Raw genomic sequence first — 20,793 nt, forward strand, 5'->3', positions numbered from 1 at the left:
TTTAAAAAACAGAAGACTTTGGGTCTGATTTGCAGAAACATGGTGTGCTAAAATCTGTTTGAAATAGCTTTATTTACCTTCGGCAGTATAAAAGTAGTTGCTTCCCCAGCAATTTAATAGCCATGTTTGTGGAATATGAAAGCATTTCATGAAGGAAAATTCTTGGAGGAAAATAAGTGTAGTGATTGCTCTTAACTACTCTGTGATTATCAAATGCAAAAGCATTCAGCGAGCATGAGTGCCCGAATACATTTTGCCAGGGTAGCAAAATCTCACCTCTAGTTGTGTACCTCTCATGTTTCTCCCAATATAGGAACAGGCGTCAGAGAAGATGTCTACCTGATTTGGAAGGAGCTAGAGGAAGCCAGGAACACATTGATACAAGTTCAGAGAATTCTGATAGAGTTTGAACAATCTGAATCTGTTCCAGGTATTTATAAACATGTATTTAATTACTCTGACATCTTTCCAGTAGCTTGCTCATATTTTTGTAGAGTTTTTGGATGTTCTGTTTCATTGGAGACTCTCCTGAATAAGGATCACCATAAGGAGGAGTTTCTAGGAAGGCAATCCATTACTTGACACTGTCAATTATGAATTTCATTTTCAGTTATCCATGTAGCACCATTTGACCCAGAAGATTTGGGTTCAAGTACAAGGTCAGTCCTTCCTGGCAGTGACAAATAAGCATGGTATTTTTGGACTACAGATCCCACAGTTCTCCTTTCTGGAAGTTCCACTTGAGAGACCCACACATTTATAGATGTCTGAATATAACTCACCTGGAGAAAAAGCCCAGCAGGGAAAGCTCTGAGGCCTAGCTTTTCCCTAGCTTCTTATGCAGAAAGGAAGCTCCCAGATAACAGTGGGGCTTCCTTTCTGCATAAGATGTTAGGGCAGAGCTAGGCCTATGCCAGGCTACAAAGCCTTCCCAGCTAGGCCTTTTTTCCAGGTGAGCCACACTTAGGTGTCTGTAGGTGTAGATCTGTTAGGTAGAATTCCCAGAGTGGAGAATTATGGAATTTGTAGTCCAAAAATTCCATAGCCAGTGATAAATTTAAAGTTAATATATTATAGCAGACTCATTTTCTGTTGGCAAAGCACTATATCACCAATTACCAGAATGTCTAAAGGCAATGTACCCTGAAAAAAGAGATTCTGGTAGCAGGACATTACATTTTTCCAAGATGGAGTTCTTCAAAGAGCTCTAGACAGTGCTGGCCTTCCCTTAGATATTTTGATTCATAGGTCTGAGGTGCTCATAAATCCACCAGGATTCCTTGAGGTCCAGTTGTCTGTAGTCCTTGGTGATTATTTGCCACTCAACAGTGCCTTCCTAATCAGTGATGTACTGTCTATAGAAGGTTAGAAATGGAATGAAGCCTTGTGTGCTGGCAGAAATCGCCGTGCAGTAGCAGGACACCTTTCAGCTAGCTGAGGGATCTGCAGTCATAACTGTTCTACTGGCTAAGGTCTGCCAGCAGAAGAGGAAGGAGCAAGGAAAAACAAGCTTATGCTAGATCCAAAACTTCTCCATACAGTCTTATGGTTACTATGTGAGCACAAAGTTAGGGTGTGATGATGGTGGTCCTACCGCGTTTCCCCGAAAATAAGACAGGATCTTATATTAAATTTTCTGTTGGCCCTCACCCACTCCAGTACCATAGCCAGGTAGCGCTCAAGGGATGGAACAGCATCCATTAAGGAGAGACAGAGCTGTGTGTCATCAGCATATTCGTGACACGCCACTCTGAATCTCCAGATGACTTCCCCTGGTGGCCTCATATAGATATTAAACAACGGGGAGATGATTGACTGCTGAGGGACTCTGCAATCGAGAGTCCAAGGGATGGAGACCATCTCCCGAATATGCACTCTCTTGGGGTGGCCCTCCAGGAAGGATTGGAGCCAGGACAAAGCCAAGCCACCTATCCCTAGTCCAGAGAGCATCCCCAGGAGGATACCATGGTCGATAGTATTGAAGGCAGCAGAGAAGTCAAGAATGACACCCAGGGACATTTTACCTGTTGGCCTTCCTCTGAAGGTCATTATGCAGGGTGACCAATGCCGTCTCCATACCATGGCATGGCCTAAACCCAGACTGGAATGGATTGAGGGCATTTTAACATGTTTCCCTGAAAATAAGACAGGGTCTCATATTAATTTTTGCTCCAAAAAACCCATAAGGGCTTATTTTCAGGAGATGTTTTACTTTTTCCATGTACAACAATCTACATTTATTCAAATACATGTCATATCATCTTCTGGCGGCTGCACAATGGCGGAGGGTGGAGTTTCACTTAACTAGGGCTTATTTTTTGGGTAGGGCTTATATTACAAGCATCCTGAAAAATCATATTGTTTACATTTTTGCATCAGCCACCAAAACCAACTATTCGGGATGTGTGGCAAATACAAAGGATTATGTGAATTCCAAGGAATGGCTGCAGAAGAACGGATTAAAAGCACAGAAGCTGACCATCTCTAAAGCATTTGGTGATTGCTCGTTTCGTCACGCAGATGGGATTGTGGATATAAAAACCAAGCCACAGGATGAATCTTTCCAAACTGATGCTGTAGGTAACTCGCGCATTGTATTGTCTGTGTATTTTCTTTTATCCACAGTTTTAGACAGGTGCTGATCATGCACTAAATTACACATCAGTTTTACGTGTGTATGAATGAGTGAATGTTGTAGTGTGATTGGCCTCTGACCTCTTGCTAGATTTGTTTGTTTTGTTTGTTTATTATAATGGGCAAAGTATTCTATAGCACTCAGCTGAGCTTAGGCAAGGTAATACAACCCAACCCCCAAACCCTAAAGCTTTCTGAGTGGATCAGGAAATACTGTTTGAATATCTCTGAGGAAATATCGTCTCCCCAAAAGAAGGCATTGAATTGTATCCAGACAGAAGTTAGTTGAACTGAATTCATATTTAAATCAATGGCATTTAAGTCATGATTCACTTGTCCTATCGATTCAGCTGGTTCCACTTAGTCTGGACCCAGCCCATTTTGTTGGCATCCCTTGGGGGATCGGTATGGACTTAATAGATCTTCCTTCAGGTTGAGGGTTTCTTGTCATTGTGTTATGCATTCGAGGATGCATCCTCTTTTGGTCTGGTTTTGTTGAATATAGGCAACTCCGTCTTGGATTTGCCCTGCCTCCTTTAGATCTTATGCTCAAAAGGTATCAAATTTATAAGAATAAAAGGTTAATTACACTCTTCAGGAAGAGTCTTTTGGGTCAGAATGTGAGACTGAATGCAAGGAGCAAATAGCTCATTCCAGGTTCCAGCAGGAGGAATACAAAGAACATGGCTCATTCAGTGACCTACGTTGTGACTCTCTTCTCTTCAGCAATGCCTCTTGTTGTTTTTCCATATTACTCAATTGAGTTTATGGAAGAGGTGATATATCCTTCAAATTTAGGATGATTGGGAAGCAGTGGCCCAAACAGGATGGCAGGCCAAAAGCATTGTGAAGACTTTCCCTGGAGGCATAAGATCAGAGCTTGGAAATGTTACTGGCCATGCTGCCTGAGAGGTTCTGGGATGTCTGAGCTCAAAAACTATTTTCTCCAAGATCAGAATAAGAAGTTTCATAGGTTCTCACCCTACTAGGTCCAACTGGGAAAGCTTGGGTATTGAACGGAACACAAGTCCCTCTGTTGTGTGTGTTCGTTTCTAACCATGCGAGACCCTAGAAAAGTATGAAAATGTCATTCTCCAGACAGCTAATAGACTGGATAAACAGAATGTCCAAACATTATTTCTACACTGGTTCCTCCATATAAATTCAGTTTAATGTGTGAATTCTTCATGACAATTTTTTGATCTTTTAGGAATCCAACAAGAAGATAATCCATGCTAAATACTGTGACAGATTTTTACATACAGTTTTGGAAGATGGGTCTATAATCCACATATATTTGGAAGATGGTAGATGCAAGCAGTATGAAGAGCGAATGAAGAGTGCTCTTGACCAAATGGAAAGAAGGTTAACTTTCTTGATAATGAAATATTTTTTTGAAATCCAGTCCCTTGTAATCAGAAAAAAATATCCTGTGTATTAATGTGTAACAGGCATTGCTTAGGGGTTCAAATATTGTCCAAAATCTTGTTGCATCGTTATCCTGGTGGAAATGGTGTAACTTGTAGAGGCAAATTGCAGGGGGCCACTGCTGGCATCCAGAGCTGCCCATCTGCCCTCACCCCACAGTCCTTTGGGAGACCAAGAAGGATGACCGCTTCCAGGCACCTGGAAGGCATTGGGGAGGGAAGACATGGGTTTGCTGAGGAGCTTGGTAATGGGATATTCCCTGGGGAAGATGAAGGAGAAGCTGCCAGAGGGAATAAAGGAGGAAGGAGGGAAGGAGAAAAGGGAAGAGAAAGAAGAAAATTTGACATCCTCTGGAGTGCTCAGGACCTGTGAGTAAACATCATCAGTGATTTGGAGGGAAGCAGTGAAAGATTTTATGCCTCTGTCTTGAGAGGTGAAGTTCAGCTGGAAGGAAGACCTTTGGCAAGAAGCCCAAAAGGGAGTCCCAGTAATTAAGGAAAGGGACCATGGGAGAGGGCCCCATCTTTGTCCTGCTGGGGAGAGACTAGTGGTGCCCATGTTGACCAACTGAGGCAGTCGTGGTGCCAATGGTACACATGCCAGGGTGAGAGGCAGCAAAGGCTCTGGGAAGAGCAAAGGAGCTCACCCAGATTCATCTCACCCAGCTATACAGGCCATCCCTAAAGGGTCTGTGACCAGCCCCTGGACGGATGGATACTCCCAACCTGTTTCTCCATGCTGGGACTGCAGAGGTCCCCAGAGAGTGTAATTGGGGTCCAGACTGAAAAGACAGTACCTGTGCGGCTAGCGCAGAGTCTGTGGGTGATAGCAGTGTTGGTTAAAGCAATACAACCTGTTTCTAGTTATACCTGCAGTCTGGAGCCAAAAGAATTCCTGGGGACACTGCAGCGGCCATTATGGGGGGGGGGAGCACTCAGATTAATGAGCACTGGCTTAGATTTCTCTTTGTGCGCCAGTCAGATGGTATGGTGTGTGACCAGGAATCTGCCTGAAGACTCATTCCTTAGTAGCAGTTTGCCACTTAAAGTTATGCCCTTATCCTTTTGCCATTGGATTGTAGCCATTGTCGTACACAAATCGTTTGATTAGTACCAGAGAAAATGTTATAGAAATAATGGTAAATGCAGCATTAAACTGGGTGTTCTAGTTGAGATGTTGACCAGCTATACTTATTCCTTCATAAAGAGCATAAAATTTCATTTAAATTCACGTGAAGTTCATATAAGTGATCTTTAAATATGTGCCTTAAAATTATCACTGAACCCACTGTGCATTCATAACTGGATCCAAGTGTATATAGATCCCACCTTCCATTTGAGCTGCTCCAGACTGTCTTGGATCTTTAACAGACTGTGCCTGCAAGCTGGCCAAGATGTTGGTGTTAACAACCTGTGTGTTGTGACAAGTCTCATTTTAATACAATTGGCATGGTCCAGGGCTGCTGGAATGATGCACGCCAGAGGAACTGGACAGGGAGAAAATCCCCTCAGCTGCTGTCCATGGGCTCTAAAACCTGCCCATTTTGGGAGGTGCAGAGGGTTCCCCAAACCTATGTCATTCATATGATATATGATATATTTTTTGACATAAATAAGGCTGAGAAATTGTAACCAGCTCACACTGAATCAGTGAGTTTAATGCCTGTGTGAAAATTTAGCATGTCTTGTGTGTCCCCAGTCCAAGTCCAGTACTCAAATCAATGTGCCACATTGATTCTACTATTACAGTGGGAGGAAGGCAACAGACACCCTACAATTCTGATATGGGACGGAGGTCATAAGCCCCATCATGTTGGAGTTTTTACTTCCAGTACTCCCAAACAACAACCTTTTGTATTTAAAGGTGGTTTTTCATAGTAGCCCGTTGTTCTCAAACTGTGACTTAACTATTGCCTACTTGCTTGCTGTAGTAGACGAGTGAAGTTCTTTCTACAAGCCCAGGGGAGTGAAGAAACAGCTGAGTGAACATTTCACACAGTTCTTTTTGTGCCTTTCATTTCATGTTAGAAGTGTTTTTGTGTAGACTTCAGGAACTGAAGAAAGGCAGCCGAGCGCTCTTTGGGGAAATCACAGAAGACTGTATCTATATTCTCATTGATACCTCTCAGTCTATGAAAGACAAACTGCCTGTGGTAAAACAGAAAATACTTCAGCTCTTGCGAGTGAGTGATATTTATGATTCCTGACAGAAACAGTTGTGACCCAAGAGAAACACACAGACTGATATTATGTGTTTTCCCTGCTCGAAACAGAGCGTATGGCCTCAAACCAAGGCCAAGCTAGGGTTCTTATACCTGGGCACTGCCCGCAGTGATTGGCAGCAGGTTTCAAGAGTTTAAGAGTGGTGTTTCAACTCACCTGGAAGTGCCAGGGGTGCAAAGCGTGTGCTCTACTGATCCCTTGCTACCATTGAGCCACACCCCGCCCCCGCCCCAAATACAGATGCTTTCTCCAAGTTTTGGGGTGGTGGCTGTATTATGAAGTGGATAATATATCTAGTAATTTATACAGGGGCATGAGGCAGAACGATGGTCTCCACAATTAAACACTTCAAACACTTCAGCCTCCTTATTATGACCGTAGCTTAGCTGTGCAGTCCCCACAATCTGGTTCTTCCTGTGACCTCTGGAACCAGGGGTGGGGAAATTTTCCACACACCACATTTAATATATATATTTGTTTGGCTTTCACAGTCCCTTTTGTGCCCTCTAGATGGGTATGGGAGGCATGTTTACCGTAGCTGGCCCCTAACACCTCTGTCTCACAAATACTGTGAATTTTTAAAAATTGGGCATCAGGGGGCTCTTTTAAAAACACTTTTCAAAATAAAAATATCTCAGGGTGGGCAGGATGTGGAAGTAAGAATGGCCCTCCAAAGTGTAAGGAGAGACGTGTGTGACCCTTGGATCTCTGGAAATTTCTGATGGAGAAACTTTGGCCCTCCAGATTTTTTTGTCTACCATCTCCACCAGCTGACAGTGAGTTTAGGTGGGAGTTGTGGTGCCAAAAATCCAGAGGCCAAAGATTCTCCACTGGTATTTTAGAAGAAATGGAATGTATTCCTGTAGTGACTGCTTTTGAAAGAGAGATATACAGTGGTGCCTCGCATTGCGATGTTAATTCGTTCCAGCGAAATCGCTGCTAAACGAAAACGTCGCAATGCGAAAATAAGAAGCCCATAGAAACGCATTAAAACGCGATTAATGCATTCCTATGGGCTTGAAACTCACCGTTCAGCAAAGATCCTCCATAGCGCGGCCATTTTCGCTGCCTGTTAAGCAAGGAATCCGTCCCAGAAAACAGCAGGTGGCCATTTTGAAACCGCCGATCAGCTGTTAAAAAAGCATTGCTTCGCGATGATCGGTTCCCCAAGCAGGGAACTGATCATGGCAAAGCACCGCCAGCCAGCCAGCCAGCCCCGGACGACGCCTGGCCTCCTTGGCAGGGGTGTCCTGGGGCGCAGACGGGAGGGCCGGAGGGTCTTTCTCCAGCGAGCGAGGGCTTGCAGGCAGCTGCCCGGGGAGGGAAGAGGCGCGCCACCCACCCACCGACCGCCAGCCAGCCATCCTGGGAGACACCCGGCCTCCTTGGACGGCAAGCGGCGGGAGGAGGGCGCGGAGGCAGGCAGCTGCCCAGGGTGGCAAGGGACGCGTCACCCACCCACGGACCGCCAGCCAGCCAGCCTGGGAGACGCCCGGCCTCCTTGGACGGCAAGCGGCGGGAGGAGGGCTCGGAGGCAGGCAGCCGCCCGAGGCGGCAAGGGGCGCGTCACCCACCCACCCACCGCCAGCCAGCCAGCCAGCCTGGGAGACGCCCGGCCTCCTTGGATGGCAAGCGGCGGGAGGAGGGCTCGGAGGCAGGCAGCCGCCCGGGGCGGCAAGGGGCGCGTCACCCACCCACCTACCGCCAGCCAGCCAGCCAGCCTGGGAGACGCCCCGCCTCCTTGGACGGCAAGCGGCAGGAGGAGGGTGCGGAGGCAGGCAGCCGCCTGGGGTGGCAAGGGGTGCGCCACCCACCGCCAGCCAGCCAACCCCAGACGCCCGGTCTCCTTGGCGGGGCGCAGACGGGGCGAGGAGGGGATCTCTGGCACACCGCCCCCCCGGTCCAGCCGCTGCCACCCTGATCCCGGTCCCGGGCGAGCGCCTTCTCCTTTGCAGCGCCTCCCGCCACAATGGCTCTCTGGCTCGGCACCCCAGGGGTGCACGCGGGGATCGCGGCCAGGCCCTTCACCCCTCCTTCCCTCCCTCCTCCTGAGGTACCAATCTGGAGCGCCCCCGCTCCCCCCTCCCGCTGTCCCCTATTTATGCAGGAGCTCTGGGGGGGTAGCGTGTGGCGCCGATCAGCTGTTTAAAAAGCATTGCTTTGCCATGATTGGTTCCCCAAGCAGGGAACTGATCATCGCAAAGTGAAATTCCCCCATAGGGAACATCGCAAAGCGATCGCAGAATCTTCATCGCAAAGCGATTTCATCATTAAACGGGGCGCCCGTTAAGCAAGGCACCACTGTATATACATTTATATATATAAATGAAAAAAAGTGGAACATTACAGGAATTCAGTGGAACATTTTTTTTTTTGCAGGAACAACTACAGCATAAGGCCAAATTTAATCTTGTCAGATTTGACGGTGAGGTGGTATCTTGGAAAGAGAAACTTGCTAAAGTTAATGAATGTAATTTGGAGGACGCCTTAATTTGGGTAAATGAACTGGAGGTAAGTATAGAAAAGAACTTAAAGGTAGCTTTGCTCGATTGTTTCTGGAACTCCTGTGTAATGATTTGTTATACCAGAGCACTGTATTACAGGTGTCCTTGAAAGTAATGAGAGGCAGTTTAGAGTTTTTGCATATATATCAGTATTTGCATATTCTGTGATTGTTATTGGAATGTAGTACTCATGCTTGCTAGTATGCATGACTGAATCTCTTCAAGTTTCTAGCCCATAGTCACATTCACGTGCACATGCAAGTTACCTGGGAAAGGAGTGTTTTGGATGACACATTCCTATTCCAACAAATGGTAGTCTTCTAGACATTCTGTCTCCTTCAGCATGCATTCTCATTGCCTCTTGTGAGTGCCACATTACAAGGCTCATGGGTTGCTGCTGTTAATTGCATTTTAATTCTGCCCTTCTTCCAAGGAGTTCAGGATGGTGTGCATGGGATCTCTCCATTTTATCTTTCCCATATTGAGGTGAAGTAGATTATAGGGCTTGACTGCTTGGCTCAATTGGAATGGGCTGGAGTGGGCTAAACAGGGTTGCTTAAGTTTGCAGAGAGGTCCAGTGTGATCTTTGCATCTACATGGCATATGCAGCTCAAATAACCCTATTTGGCCCACTGCCCTTAAGAAAACAATGAAAAGAAACCTCCCTTCTCTTTCCTCATTCTAGGAGGAAGCTTTCAGTTTTTTTTTCTTCTGAAAGGTATGGCACATCAGTGCTGTCCTAGTAGTTTCATTTTTTAAACTTTTTCTTCCTCTCCTTTGCCCCTCTATGGAGAAACAGATGAACTCTTTAATTTCCCAACATCGTGAAGTGGCTAAGCTGTCTTCTTAAGCCACTTCATGATATTGGGAAATTGAAAGTAGAAGGGAAATTTAAAGCAGCAAGCTCCAATTTAGTTCAGTCCTATTGGTTGCATGTGTAGGAAACAAATCAAATTAGAGCGATTATATCTGCACCTAAAACACAGTCCCTGAATGGCACTTACATCATCTGGTCTCTGGCAAAAGGAATGGACCAACCTGTCTCTACAGTGGGACGAATGCCCATGTATTCATCCCCATAGTGGAAGACAGAGACTGGTCCAAGATCATCTAGGGGCCTTTGTGGCTGAACCCAAGGTCCCCCAAACCCTGCACAGGCACTGCAGCCATGGTACCATGGCTGGATCACCTGTCTCTTTTCCTCACAAGTCCAATTTAACATAAAACTTCTTAGATAGTGGAAACTAGAGGTGTGAAGATTTCTGTTTTTGAACTACACCTTCCAGACTTCTCCTGGGACCATCATGTGGAAATTGTAATCTAAAACCAGAAATCTCTCAAATCAGAATAAAGTTTCTTGGAATCAGGAAACTAGTTGGAGTGCAAACTGTGTTCTGATCCTGGTTAGTAGAACAGTCAAATCACAATTACTAATTCATGTGTAATAGAAAACTGTGGCTTAAATAAGCTAAAATGTCTTGTATTAATTCAGCTTCATGGAGCGAGGACTGTCATGCCTTGTTGGACCAAGAATGTGGAGGCTGAATTGGACTTCTGAGCCACTGAAACCTTGTAGTGTTTTGTGTGAAAATGCTTTTAGCTTTAGCCAAAGTATGGAAAAGTTCCTTTTTGGACTACCAGAATCCCCTAATGAACACAACCATTGACCATATTGATTAGGGGACTTGGGCTTGTTGTAAAAAAAAAAAAGGTAACTTCTGCAAGCTTTGCTTTAGCCTGTTTCCTAAGGCTTAAAACAGGGGTCTATTAGAAACACTGGAACCTTTCTGGGAATGTCTTTGAATCAAGAATGCACCTTTTCCTTTAGCATTCCATGGGAGAGGCCTGTGGATGTCACCCTGCCAGGCATTGTAGTGGAGAAATACTGCAGGCCAGAGTAAATAGTATTTAGTGGTGAGAGAAGCTATGAGCTGGGAGAATCTGGAAGTCTGGACTGAGAGGCCTGGCGTTTGGAGTTTGTCTCATGGGGTATATGTTCTCAAGTCCTGTTGTAGAAGAAAAGGAGGTACTTAGGAGTATATTTAGCCAGTTCCTCTGTGGCAAAGTGGCATTTGTACCTGGTGCCAATGGAGTTCTATGCCAATGTGCTCCACTTTAATCCAAACAACTAGCAGCCTTCCTTTAAAACTCATCTAGATGAATCTTAGTTTTAATTAAAGAATCACTGAATCCTAAACTCCGGTTAACTTCTGTTTCACCTCTGTTCATCTTGTGATTTAGACTAAACAAAGTCTGGACTAGCCATTATGTGGAATAAGTTGCTTGGTTCTTCGCACCAGTATACTTGACAAATAAATTTGACAACCCATTCTGTAAATTTAGCAGCACTAACGTTTCAATTTCCCCCCCCCCCTATTGCTTTCCCACCGACTGATTAGGTTGGAAGTTCCACAGACACTCTGAAAGCACTTCAGATTGCCTTTTCTGATACTGAGACTCAAGCCATTTACCTTCTTACTGATGGGAGGCCTGATCAGGTATCTATGGAATAAGTAAAGCATGTCAGGGTGGCATGATGATGTAACACTGGCCATATGACAAAGCAGAGCCTTGAGACAAGAGGCTCCAGCAGGGATGACCCAACTCAGCTGACAGTTCAAGGAAGTCACACGGAAGTGCCTTTGTCTCCTCCCCATCTTTTGTTCCAGTCACACACAGGGACCATGAGAGATTGGGAGGAGGACAGGGTGGTGGTGGAGTAACAGAAGGAAGCATGGTCTTTCCAACCCCGAAGTAGGAATTTCCGAATACTGGTGGGTGGGGCATGGGAGAAGTATGGCTGTGGGCAAATAGTGGACAAATATTATCTTGGACAAATAGTGATGAGTGATCACAATAGTAGGGTGGTGGTAACGAATATGGGTCAGAAACCACAATGGATTTTGGTTGGTTAAGGGTGGGAGTGGGAAGCCTCAAAGATTAAGTTCCTGGAGGAGATTTAGAGAGGAAGAAGCAGGGGCAGCTTTGTGGTAGGTGCTGGAGGAGAAATAGCCAGGAGAGCTTAAATGGAGGTCACTTGGGCAGTGTGAAGAAGATGCAATACAGAAATAGCACTGGGGAATACATGGAAGGGAGAGGGTAGCTCCTCCTAACCAGTATTACCTGAGGGCTTGTCTAAATGGTGGTTTGCTAATCTCTTTGTTTAGCACCTTGTGGTACACAACCAATTGTTCAGGTAATTAACTGTCCTGGAGTCAGAGGGGAATATTTTCCTCTGGGAAACCACCGTAAATGGGTGTGGAAAACCAACCATCATACTGTTAGCCAGACAGACCAGACAGGACCAGGTCAGTCTGAAGTGTCTTGGATGCCTGGGCTATTGGCAAGGGTATCGAAATAGGAATGAGACCCTTTGATGCCTGGAATTGTATTGCTAAATGTCTGCAAAAGGAAATTCAGCTCCTTCTATTTTTAAGTGGGCTTCAGCAGTCCCAGGCATTAATGGGTAACAACAGTCATTACTAGATGTTTTTATGCCTCTTGAGTTCTGTGTGACATTAGATAATATAGTTTGAAGGCACAGGGAAGCATGCCTTAGTTACATCCTATTTAGATTATTGTTAACATTATACATGAGACTTGCCTTTGGAAAATTTTGCAGAACATCAGCAGGTCCTAGATGCTGTGGCCAGATCTGGTCTCAGGGATGACCAAGATTCCTTTGCATGACCACTTCATTGCCTACCAGCCTGTTTCCAGATACTAATCAAAGTGCTGTTTTTGACCTATAAAGCCCAGCACAACTTGAGTCTAGGCTTTGTGAGGAATTGCATCTCCTCAAATGAGCCTTCTTGGATTGTGAGGTCTTTGCAGGAAGCTGTTCTCTTTGTCCAGTCATCTGCATGGTAGGAACTGGTGATGATGACATAAGAGAGGACTTTTTCAATAGCTGCTCCCAGGTGATGGCATTTCCTTCCAAGGGAGGCCAGATTGGACGTGTTTCTATTGTCCTTCCACCAGCAGGCAAAGGTCTTTTTTGGGGGAGGGCAGGTTTTCCAAAACCAATTGGCTGCCAGAGAAGGAGCATTAATAGATAGGGCTATACTTCTGCATCTTTTTCTGATGTGCTCTTAAAAACCTTTACATTCTTTATGTTTTTAATTCAGGGGAAGTTTTAATATGAGAATATATTTAATTGTTTTTTTAATATGGTAATTTATTGGATTTTTAGCTGCATTTGTCAGCCATAAAAGCCCCTTTATTGGAGGAAAAATAAATTAAAACTTAATAAATGATTGAAAGTAATCAATATTTTCTGCAGTATTTAGTTGCTAACTATCTTTATATTAACACACTTTGTTTTCTCTTTTCTGTGTCTTTGCAGCCCCCCAATAGAATTTTAGCCCAGCTTGATTTTCAGCAGAATATTCCAATTCACACTATTTCCTTTAACTGTGATGATACCGGAGCGAATAAATTCTTACATGAGCTGGCCAGTAAGACAGGTGGACGGTTTCATTACTACCACATTTGTCTGAGAGAGCCTGATGCTCCAAAACCTTTTGAGGCAAGTCTTTAAAAGTTATTCTCAAAATATTAAGTGTGTTCCTCGTTTACACCAAGAGGTCTTAGAATCTAACATCAGATGAAGGCAGTCCATGCACAATATTCTTTAGAAGGTGTAAATTGAGGGCTCAAAACCATTCCTGCATGCAAAGCAAAATGGACACCAGTTAGAACAGTGATCCCAAACCTTGAGCCGCCAGATGTTCCTGGACTACAACTCCCAGAAGCCTTCACCACCACCTCTGCTGGCCAGGATTTCTGGGAGTTGAAGTCCAAGTACATCTGCTTGGGGAACACTGTGTTAGAGCAGTGGTTCTTAACCTTGGGTTACTCAGGTGTTTTTGAACTGCAACTCCCAGAAACCCGAGCCAGCACAGCTGGTGGTGAAGGCTTCTGGGAGTTGCAGTCCAAAAACTCCTGAGTAACCCAAGGTTAAGAACCACTGTGTTAGATGGTGAGATGGAAGATGAACTGACTGAGTACTTCTGCCATGTTTTAGACACTGTGGGATAACCTTTTAAGTCCTCATTACTAACATCTGGATGTCAGGGTAAGAACTTCCTTTTTTAGGAGATTTTGACTTCTTAATTTTTATTTTTGCCCTTACTCTTACTGTTTAAGCTTTGTTATTGCCTCCTAACATTCTAATGTTTGACATGATTTCAGCTGATTTATTTGTTTGGTTATTGAAAGGAAACCTTGCAATTTGTGTTGTTTTAGTTTCATGCACTTGTAAACTGCCCTAGGACATTTACTAGTTGTGTTGTACATAATAGACAAGTAAATCAGTCTTCCTTTGTGTACAGTAGTGTGATGTAGTGTTGGTTCCAGATTTTGAGCAGAATGCTTTTGGTGGGGTTGCTGTCTCCGTTTTGGCCCAGCCAGCACCCCTGTTGAGGAGAGGTATGGGTGAAAGTGAGTGGAGGTTGCTGCTGTTCTTTTCCTTGCTTTTGTCACACAACTCACATGCTTGCAGAGGGAAGATGGAAGGGGTAGAAGGAGCAGGGGAAGAGGTCCGAGGGGCTTTAAAGCCAACAATGATCTCCTTTTTGTGGTGTGAATCTTGGAAAGCCCCTAACAATGCCAACTCTTCATGATCCTGTGTAATATCTAGCCAGTGTATACCAAATGGTGAAAGGAGAAGCAGCTTTGCATTAATTAAGTAGCCTTGATATATTATGGGTTTGCATATGTTTTTGTCCTGCTAGACAAATTGACCCTAGCTAGCAATGAAAAGCAGCGCACCTCTTGTATCTTTTGCTCTCTGTGGATATTTCTCATGGGAGACACTGATGTTTGTACCTTCATAACATTTACAAGGCAGATAACAGTGCAGTAAAAGCCTCATTTGCAAGTGCTGTGCACATACATACGTACAGATTTTAATAACTGTGTGTTCTGATTTCAATCTGCAAAGAGAATACTTGCTTGTGAAGCAAATGAACTTATATCCAAATCAAATTTGCAAAACTGATGAGCTTTATTTAAACTCTTGAGTCAAGTTTGATTGCTTAGTGTGACATTTAAAAGGACATTTTCCATATTTCATTTCACCTCTCTTAGTATTATGAATAATGAACCGTGCTGCAGTAACAGATTTATGTTTTTCCCTTTAAATTCTTTGGCCTATGACTAACGTGGTCCAACTGGAAGGGGGTGCCTCATTTCACCGTCATGCCCTCTTGGCCAAACCGTGGATTGCTGGTGTTTCTTGAAGACTATTAGCCATAGAAAATGGAGGGACTGTGTGTCAGAAATAGGTGCATTCTCATAGAAAGCTTTGAACTATGTATTAGTAAAAGAAAGAGGCATAAAGAATAGTGAATAATGAATAAGCAGACATCAATGCTATCACTGCCAAATTTAGCAGAAAATGTAGTTCCAAGATTTGTCACCGCATTGGGTTGTTAAATCAGTTGTTTCATTAACAGTTAAAAGTCATCCATTTTCAACTAAGGACTTTCCAATTTGGCATGTTTGTTTCAGTGAACTCTTAAGTTGATCCAAACTGCATTTGGATGAGGTGCTTCAGTGTTGATACCAAGATGCAGAATTAGATGTAAAAATTTAATGAACAGCAAAAAATAGCTTAAGATGAAATAAACACCAAAAATACAAAAATAAGATTTAGGAAGCACTTCAACGAACCAAGGTTTGACACGCTCTGAAAATAAACCCCTTTCTTTCAAAAATATTAGCTCAAGTTTATTATCTGGTTTACAACCGGTTTATTTCAGTTGTAAAATTTTATTTAAGTGACCGATTATTTTTCATTTTGACAGTGTGAGGATATATATCTGCTTAGAAAAGAGATTGAAAAAGGAGAAAGGGAGCTGAAGAAAATACAGACATTTCGCACTGACAATGTATTGACGGACTTGTTTGATGGAGCAAAAGAACTTCACGATAAGTATGTATACAGACAGGCTTCCCTTTTTACATCACACTTTGCCTATTACATGTTTTGTCTTGAGTGAACGTGAGGATGAAAACGTCTGACATACGAACAGAGGTGTTTTATTTTGAATGGAAAAGGTTTGGGGAAAATATTAATGCTACTGAAATACAATTCCTCCTTTTTTATTAAGGGGAATAAAATCAGAAAGACTGTTGCTTCTGTCCCTGTTATCATCTGTTACTTATTCAGTATCCAAAAGGGACGTGGTGGCGTTGCGGGTTAAACCGCAGAAGCCTCTGTGCTGCAAGGTCAGAAGACCAGCAGTCGTAAGATCGAATCCATGCATCGGAGTGAGCTCCCGTCGCTTGTCCCAGGTCCCGCCAACCTAACGGTTCAAAAGCATGCAAAATGCGAGTAGATAAATAGCTACCACCACAGTGGGAAGGTAACAGTGTTCCGTGTCTAGTCGTGGTGGCCACATAACCATGGAAGATTGTCTTCGGACAAAACACTAGCTCTGTGGGTTGGAAACGGAGATGAGCACCCCCTAGAGTCAGACACGACTGGACAAATTGTCAAGGGGAAACTTTACCTTTATTCAGTATCCACATTGTAAAACAGTAAAGAATAAAAAAGTCGTGTAGCAAAATACGAAGAAGTCTTCAATTTAGAGCTCAATTTGATGTTCCTGTCTATAAATACATTATTGTTAAGTTCATATTCTTATTCCCTCCAGTTTTCTACGTTTTTCCCCCCTTGATGTATTCTGTGAGACCGTCTGCTACTTGGTTAATTTTTCACGGGCTGCTATTTTCCAGGGCACCACATATATTAATATGTAGCTTGAGGAGTGGTACAAAAAGGTTTTCTTGTTCAACCAGTCAAAGGATTCTGCTGCCAAAAAGCAGAAAGCCCCATGTCCAAATAATAAAAATGTGCATGTGTATCTGCCCTCAGTTGTCCTGTTCACTGAGGCATTTTGGTTCATGTGCACATGTGCGCATGTACCCCACTGTTTTGTTAACGTTTGGTGTGTTCCAAGTTGGAACTGCCTCAAGACTGATGGCCAAAGCACACATTCAGAGAAATCTGTTTCTGGGAATGTTTCCTAAGGAAGCAAAAGAGGCATAATTGTGAAAACACATTGAAAGGAGTAGCACATGTGTCATTGGGATTATACCTGGAATGTAAACAACAACTTTTTCATGTATAACAAAGCAAATCAAATTGCTTAAGAGAGAACCATGTGAGAACAGGAAAAATGCATTTCTCTGACCATATATTTGACCCTGAAATACATGGAAAGACAATGCCAGGAAGGATGCTCCCACCAGAACATAGTAAAGTCAGATTCCTTGGGCTCCAAAGGGGTTTATTTGTGTTCACTTATTATGTGCTTTCTCTGAAGCCGATAATTCTTCTTGTGATGTTAATTCACATAGATTTTTTCGCCTTTTTCTGAGCATCATGTACATTTTCCCACCAAAATCATACCAAATACAAACATGAGCTGTGTGTGTTGGGATTTCACACTTCTCAGAATATTTTCTCCCCGATGTGGGTGGGTGCACTTTTGCACAGATGGTGACTTGTCTGTTTCTTAAACAGACATCGCAGACAGGCTTTCATTGTAGTCCCACAAGTTGAGGGGCTGAATCCCCCATCTCCCGATAGGCCATACTGTGCCTCTGAAGAACCTGCATCAGCTTCACCACAGCTTGGTATGGATGGATGTCAGGCACGATCTGAAAGCCCAACCAGAAAGAAGACAGTTTTATATGCAGGTAAAAGTGATTATGAAAACTACTGAGTAAAAATGTCCCATTTCTAATACGTACTGGACCCAAGTTGCTTCCTATATCACTATATTTAACACCAATGATGCACTAGATTTAAGTCCTGTGAATTTCAGTCTACCATGGCAAGAGAAGAAAAACAGAGGGGGGGATTTTGTTTAAAAGGCCTGGATCAATGTAACTTAATCATGGCTAAACAGTTTCTCATGTTCCTCTGATTATTGTGGTGGTTCCTTTTCCTTAATGAGTATAATTCTGCTTAAAATGCTTGATCCTTCCTCCCTCAAATTAAGCTGCTACCTGGAGAATGTTATATACACTTTGCTTTCTCTTAGCTGGGACTTTTATGCTTGCTTGGACTAAACTATAAAAGAGGTCTTTCTTAGCTGGAAATTTCCTGTTGATGGACACTTGGAAGTAGATCCCACTGAATTCAATGGGGCTTATTCCTAGATAAATCTTTGTTAAGAGTTCACCTGAAATCCAGACTTTCTGATTTTTAACAATTGATTCAAAATAAATGTATATAAAATTTGTGGGGTACAGCCAGAGCCCTATCCAGACAGTGATTGGACTACCTGAATTCAATATGCCAAGTGGGGATGTTCATCATACTTCGTCCATTATTGTTTTCCTCAAGGCGATGAGTCTGAAGAGTAATGGTCCCTCTTCCTGTGGAGTATCTCCACATGAGCAAATAATCTTTGGACACAAGGTCTTCCTTGTGGGGAGAGCCTTCATGTGAACAGGGACCTCTTTTCTTTAGAAGTATCATTTTCTATATAGGAAAGGCAAGGCAAGGAAAAAGGGCTGTGAAGAGAACGGAGCTGATCACTTTCCACGCTTCATGTTGAATCTAACTATATAAGTAATGTAGGAACAGCTCTCAGATGAGATTGCTATCGTGCCATTGGCAATTGCTTTGCCAAAATAATGTAGAAAAAAAATTTCCTTTCTGTTTTCATTGGTAACCTTCCTGCTATTTCTTCCACCATTTTATTTCCGCAAAAATGGCATTGGGGAAGTAATAATGGAAACCCTGCGCAATGCCTTGTGAAAGCGAGTGGTGGGGGTCATCCCTTCCGAAGATCCCTTTCACTTTGTGTCTCAAGATCAGTCGTCCTTTTGTCATATGATTCAGTTCCAAAAAGCTAGAGTTCTCTTATCCTGGAGCGCAAATGTTGTAACAAACAGTTTGAGGTACAAATTCAAAGCTTTTGAGTGCTATCCCTGCTCTACTCTGAAACTTGTAACATCTTTAACTGAGAATTATAATATATAGCTAACGTGCTTGAAAAATATATAAAGCCCAAAGGAAAATACTAATCCAGAACTGCTAGCTGCAACTAGAAAATACCCATCGCATCAGTTGCTCAGTGCTATGTCAAAGGATAGAATAAACCCCATTGGTTCAGTGGATCTACTCCAGTTGGGACTAGGAGCTGGATTTAAGCCAGTGCATTTGGAAGACTATAGAAACTGAATTCTGGAAACTGTATGTTTTCCCATGGAATCAGACTGAGGTCCCTTTCTGCTTAGAAGGCTGTAAGTATTAAAAGCAACTTGACATCTTGAAAATCTGAGCATTTTTTTCAATTTACCACCATTCATTTGGATTTCACTCACTCTCTCTCTCTGTGTGTGAAAATCTTTCTACAGAACAAACAAAGAGTAGCATGCTTAGAACTTTACGGTATGCAGCAAAACCTTCTGAACAAAGTCAAAATGGAAGAGGTTCACCTGAAAGAAAAGGTAAGCTGTGTAGGGAGGATAATAATTTTTTTCTATACTCTTGCATTTTAAACTACTTTTTACTGACTCTTAGGCTATCATTCTCCTTTGCACACATGATCCTCTCTGTTCTCAAAGAACATGAGAGACATTGCAGACTAAAACGACCGGAAAAATTGGCAGTAGCTGAACATACCCTAAAACAAACTGGACATGAAATTCTATTTCAAAACACAGAAGTACTGGACAATACCAGCAATCATTATGTTAGACTGCACAGGGAAGCCATTGAAATCCACAAAAAACAGCATAGCTTCAACAAAAGAGAAGAAAATCAAAAACTCAACAAAGCCTGGCTCCCAGCACTGAAAAATACAGCCTGCAAAAGATCAACGAACTCTACTCAACCACAAGGACCAGTGATCACTGCTCATAAAAGACCAGCTAACGACACCCATCAATCACAGTGACAGATCATCTCTCCCCCCTTATCACAACAATACACCCACAACAAAAACACTCTGGTCACCATAATCACCCGGTCTCCTGAAAAGGACAAAAGGTGATCCCACAGCTATAAATACTCAACTATTCAACAAACTGCAACAGAGTACAGACAGAGTTCTGACTCCTGTCCTCTGAAGATGCTGGCCACAGAGACTGGTGAAAAAAAACCTTAAGAACACATCCAAAAAAGCCTGGAAAACCCACAACAACCATTGGATCTTTACTGTGAAAGCCTTCGAGAAAACAAATTAACAACAACATTATACATTATATAAGCTTCGTGGCGCAGTGGTTAAACCGCTGTACTGCAGCCAAAACTGTGCTCATGACCTGGGGTTCAATCCCAGGTAGTTGGCTCAAGGTTGACTCAGCCTTCTATCCTTCCGAGATTGGTAAAATAAGTACCCAGCTCATTGGGGGGGGCAATGTGTAGTGTGCATAATTAACTTGTAAACCGCCCAGAGAGTGCTTGAAGCACTATGGGGCGGTATATAAGCAGCACACTTTGCTTTGCTTTTGCTTTATATTATTATTATTATTATTATTATTATTATTATTATTATTATTATTATTATTATTATTATTATTATTATTATTATTATTATTATTATTATTATTATTATTCCCACAATCCATCACTATTATGCTAGATGGAATAAAACATTTTTTCTCATTGACACAGTTGCCCTTCCCTGGTTTACAGTATATGGCCATGCCAAAATCTCTCTTTCTGTCTCTTCCTCTCTCTCCCTTTCTGCTCATTTATATTCTGTTGCCCTTTGTCAGGAGTTACTCAATATAGCAAAGAGATAAGGCTGAACAAGGTGTGTAATATCCTCCCAAGGTTCCAATATAGTCTCCCCAACCCAGCAGCCCACTTGTTCTGCCTCTCATGGTTTTGGCCTTGTCGTCTCAGGCTGTCCACATGCCTTCCTGTCTGCTTATTTTCAGTTTTTGACTAATTTTTATGCTGGTTCTCTTTCTGGTTCCATTCTGCTGAGATATGCCCGCAGTACGATGTGTTCTGAGTGCTGTCTTTCACTACT

General features: G+C 43.1%; 1 protein-coding gene across 5 annotated transcripts in view; it reads left to right on the forward strand.

The window, feature by feature from the left end:
- VWA3B (von Willebrand factor A domain containing 3B) overlaps positions 1–20,793 on the forward strand; it is an 81,951-nt gene that overhangs the window by 39,762 nt on the left and 21,396 nt on the right. For 4 of the 5 annotated variants that reach the window (XM_072994449.2, XM_072994450.2, XM_072994452.2 and 1 more), the window contains 10 exons: positions 314–430; positions 2,380–2,576; positions 3,845–3,999; positions 6,106–6,244; positions 8,664–8,795; positions 11,188–11,286; positions 13,134–13,316; positions 15,598–15,725; positions 17,322–17,497; positions 19,169–19,261. In XM_072994449.2, coding sequence (XP_072850550.2) covers positions 314–430; positions 2,380–2,576; positions 3,845–3,999; positions 6,106–6,244; positions 8,664–8,795; positions 11,188–11,286; positions 13,134–13,316; positions 15,598–15,725; positions 17,322–17,497; positions 19,169–19,261 — 1,419 coding nt within the window. The remainder of the gene's footprint in view (positions 1–313; positions 431–2,379; positions 2,577–3,844; positions 4,000–6,105; positions 6,245–8,663; positions 8,796–11,187; positions 11,287–13,133; positions 13,317–15,597; positions 15,726–17,321; positions 17,498–19,168; positions 19,262–20,793) is intronic. The other variant, XM_072994453.2, reaches the window with a different exon arrangement.

Source organism: Pogona vitticeps, chromosome 3, assembly GCF_051106095.1.
Source record: "Pogona vitticeps strain Pit_001003342236 chromosome 3, PviZW2.1, whole genome shotgun sequence".
Classification (NCBI taxonomy): domain Eukaryota; kingdom Metazoa; phylum Chordata; class Lepidosauria; order Squamata; family Agamidae; genus Pogona; species Pogona vitticeps.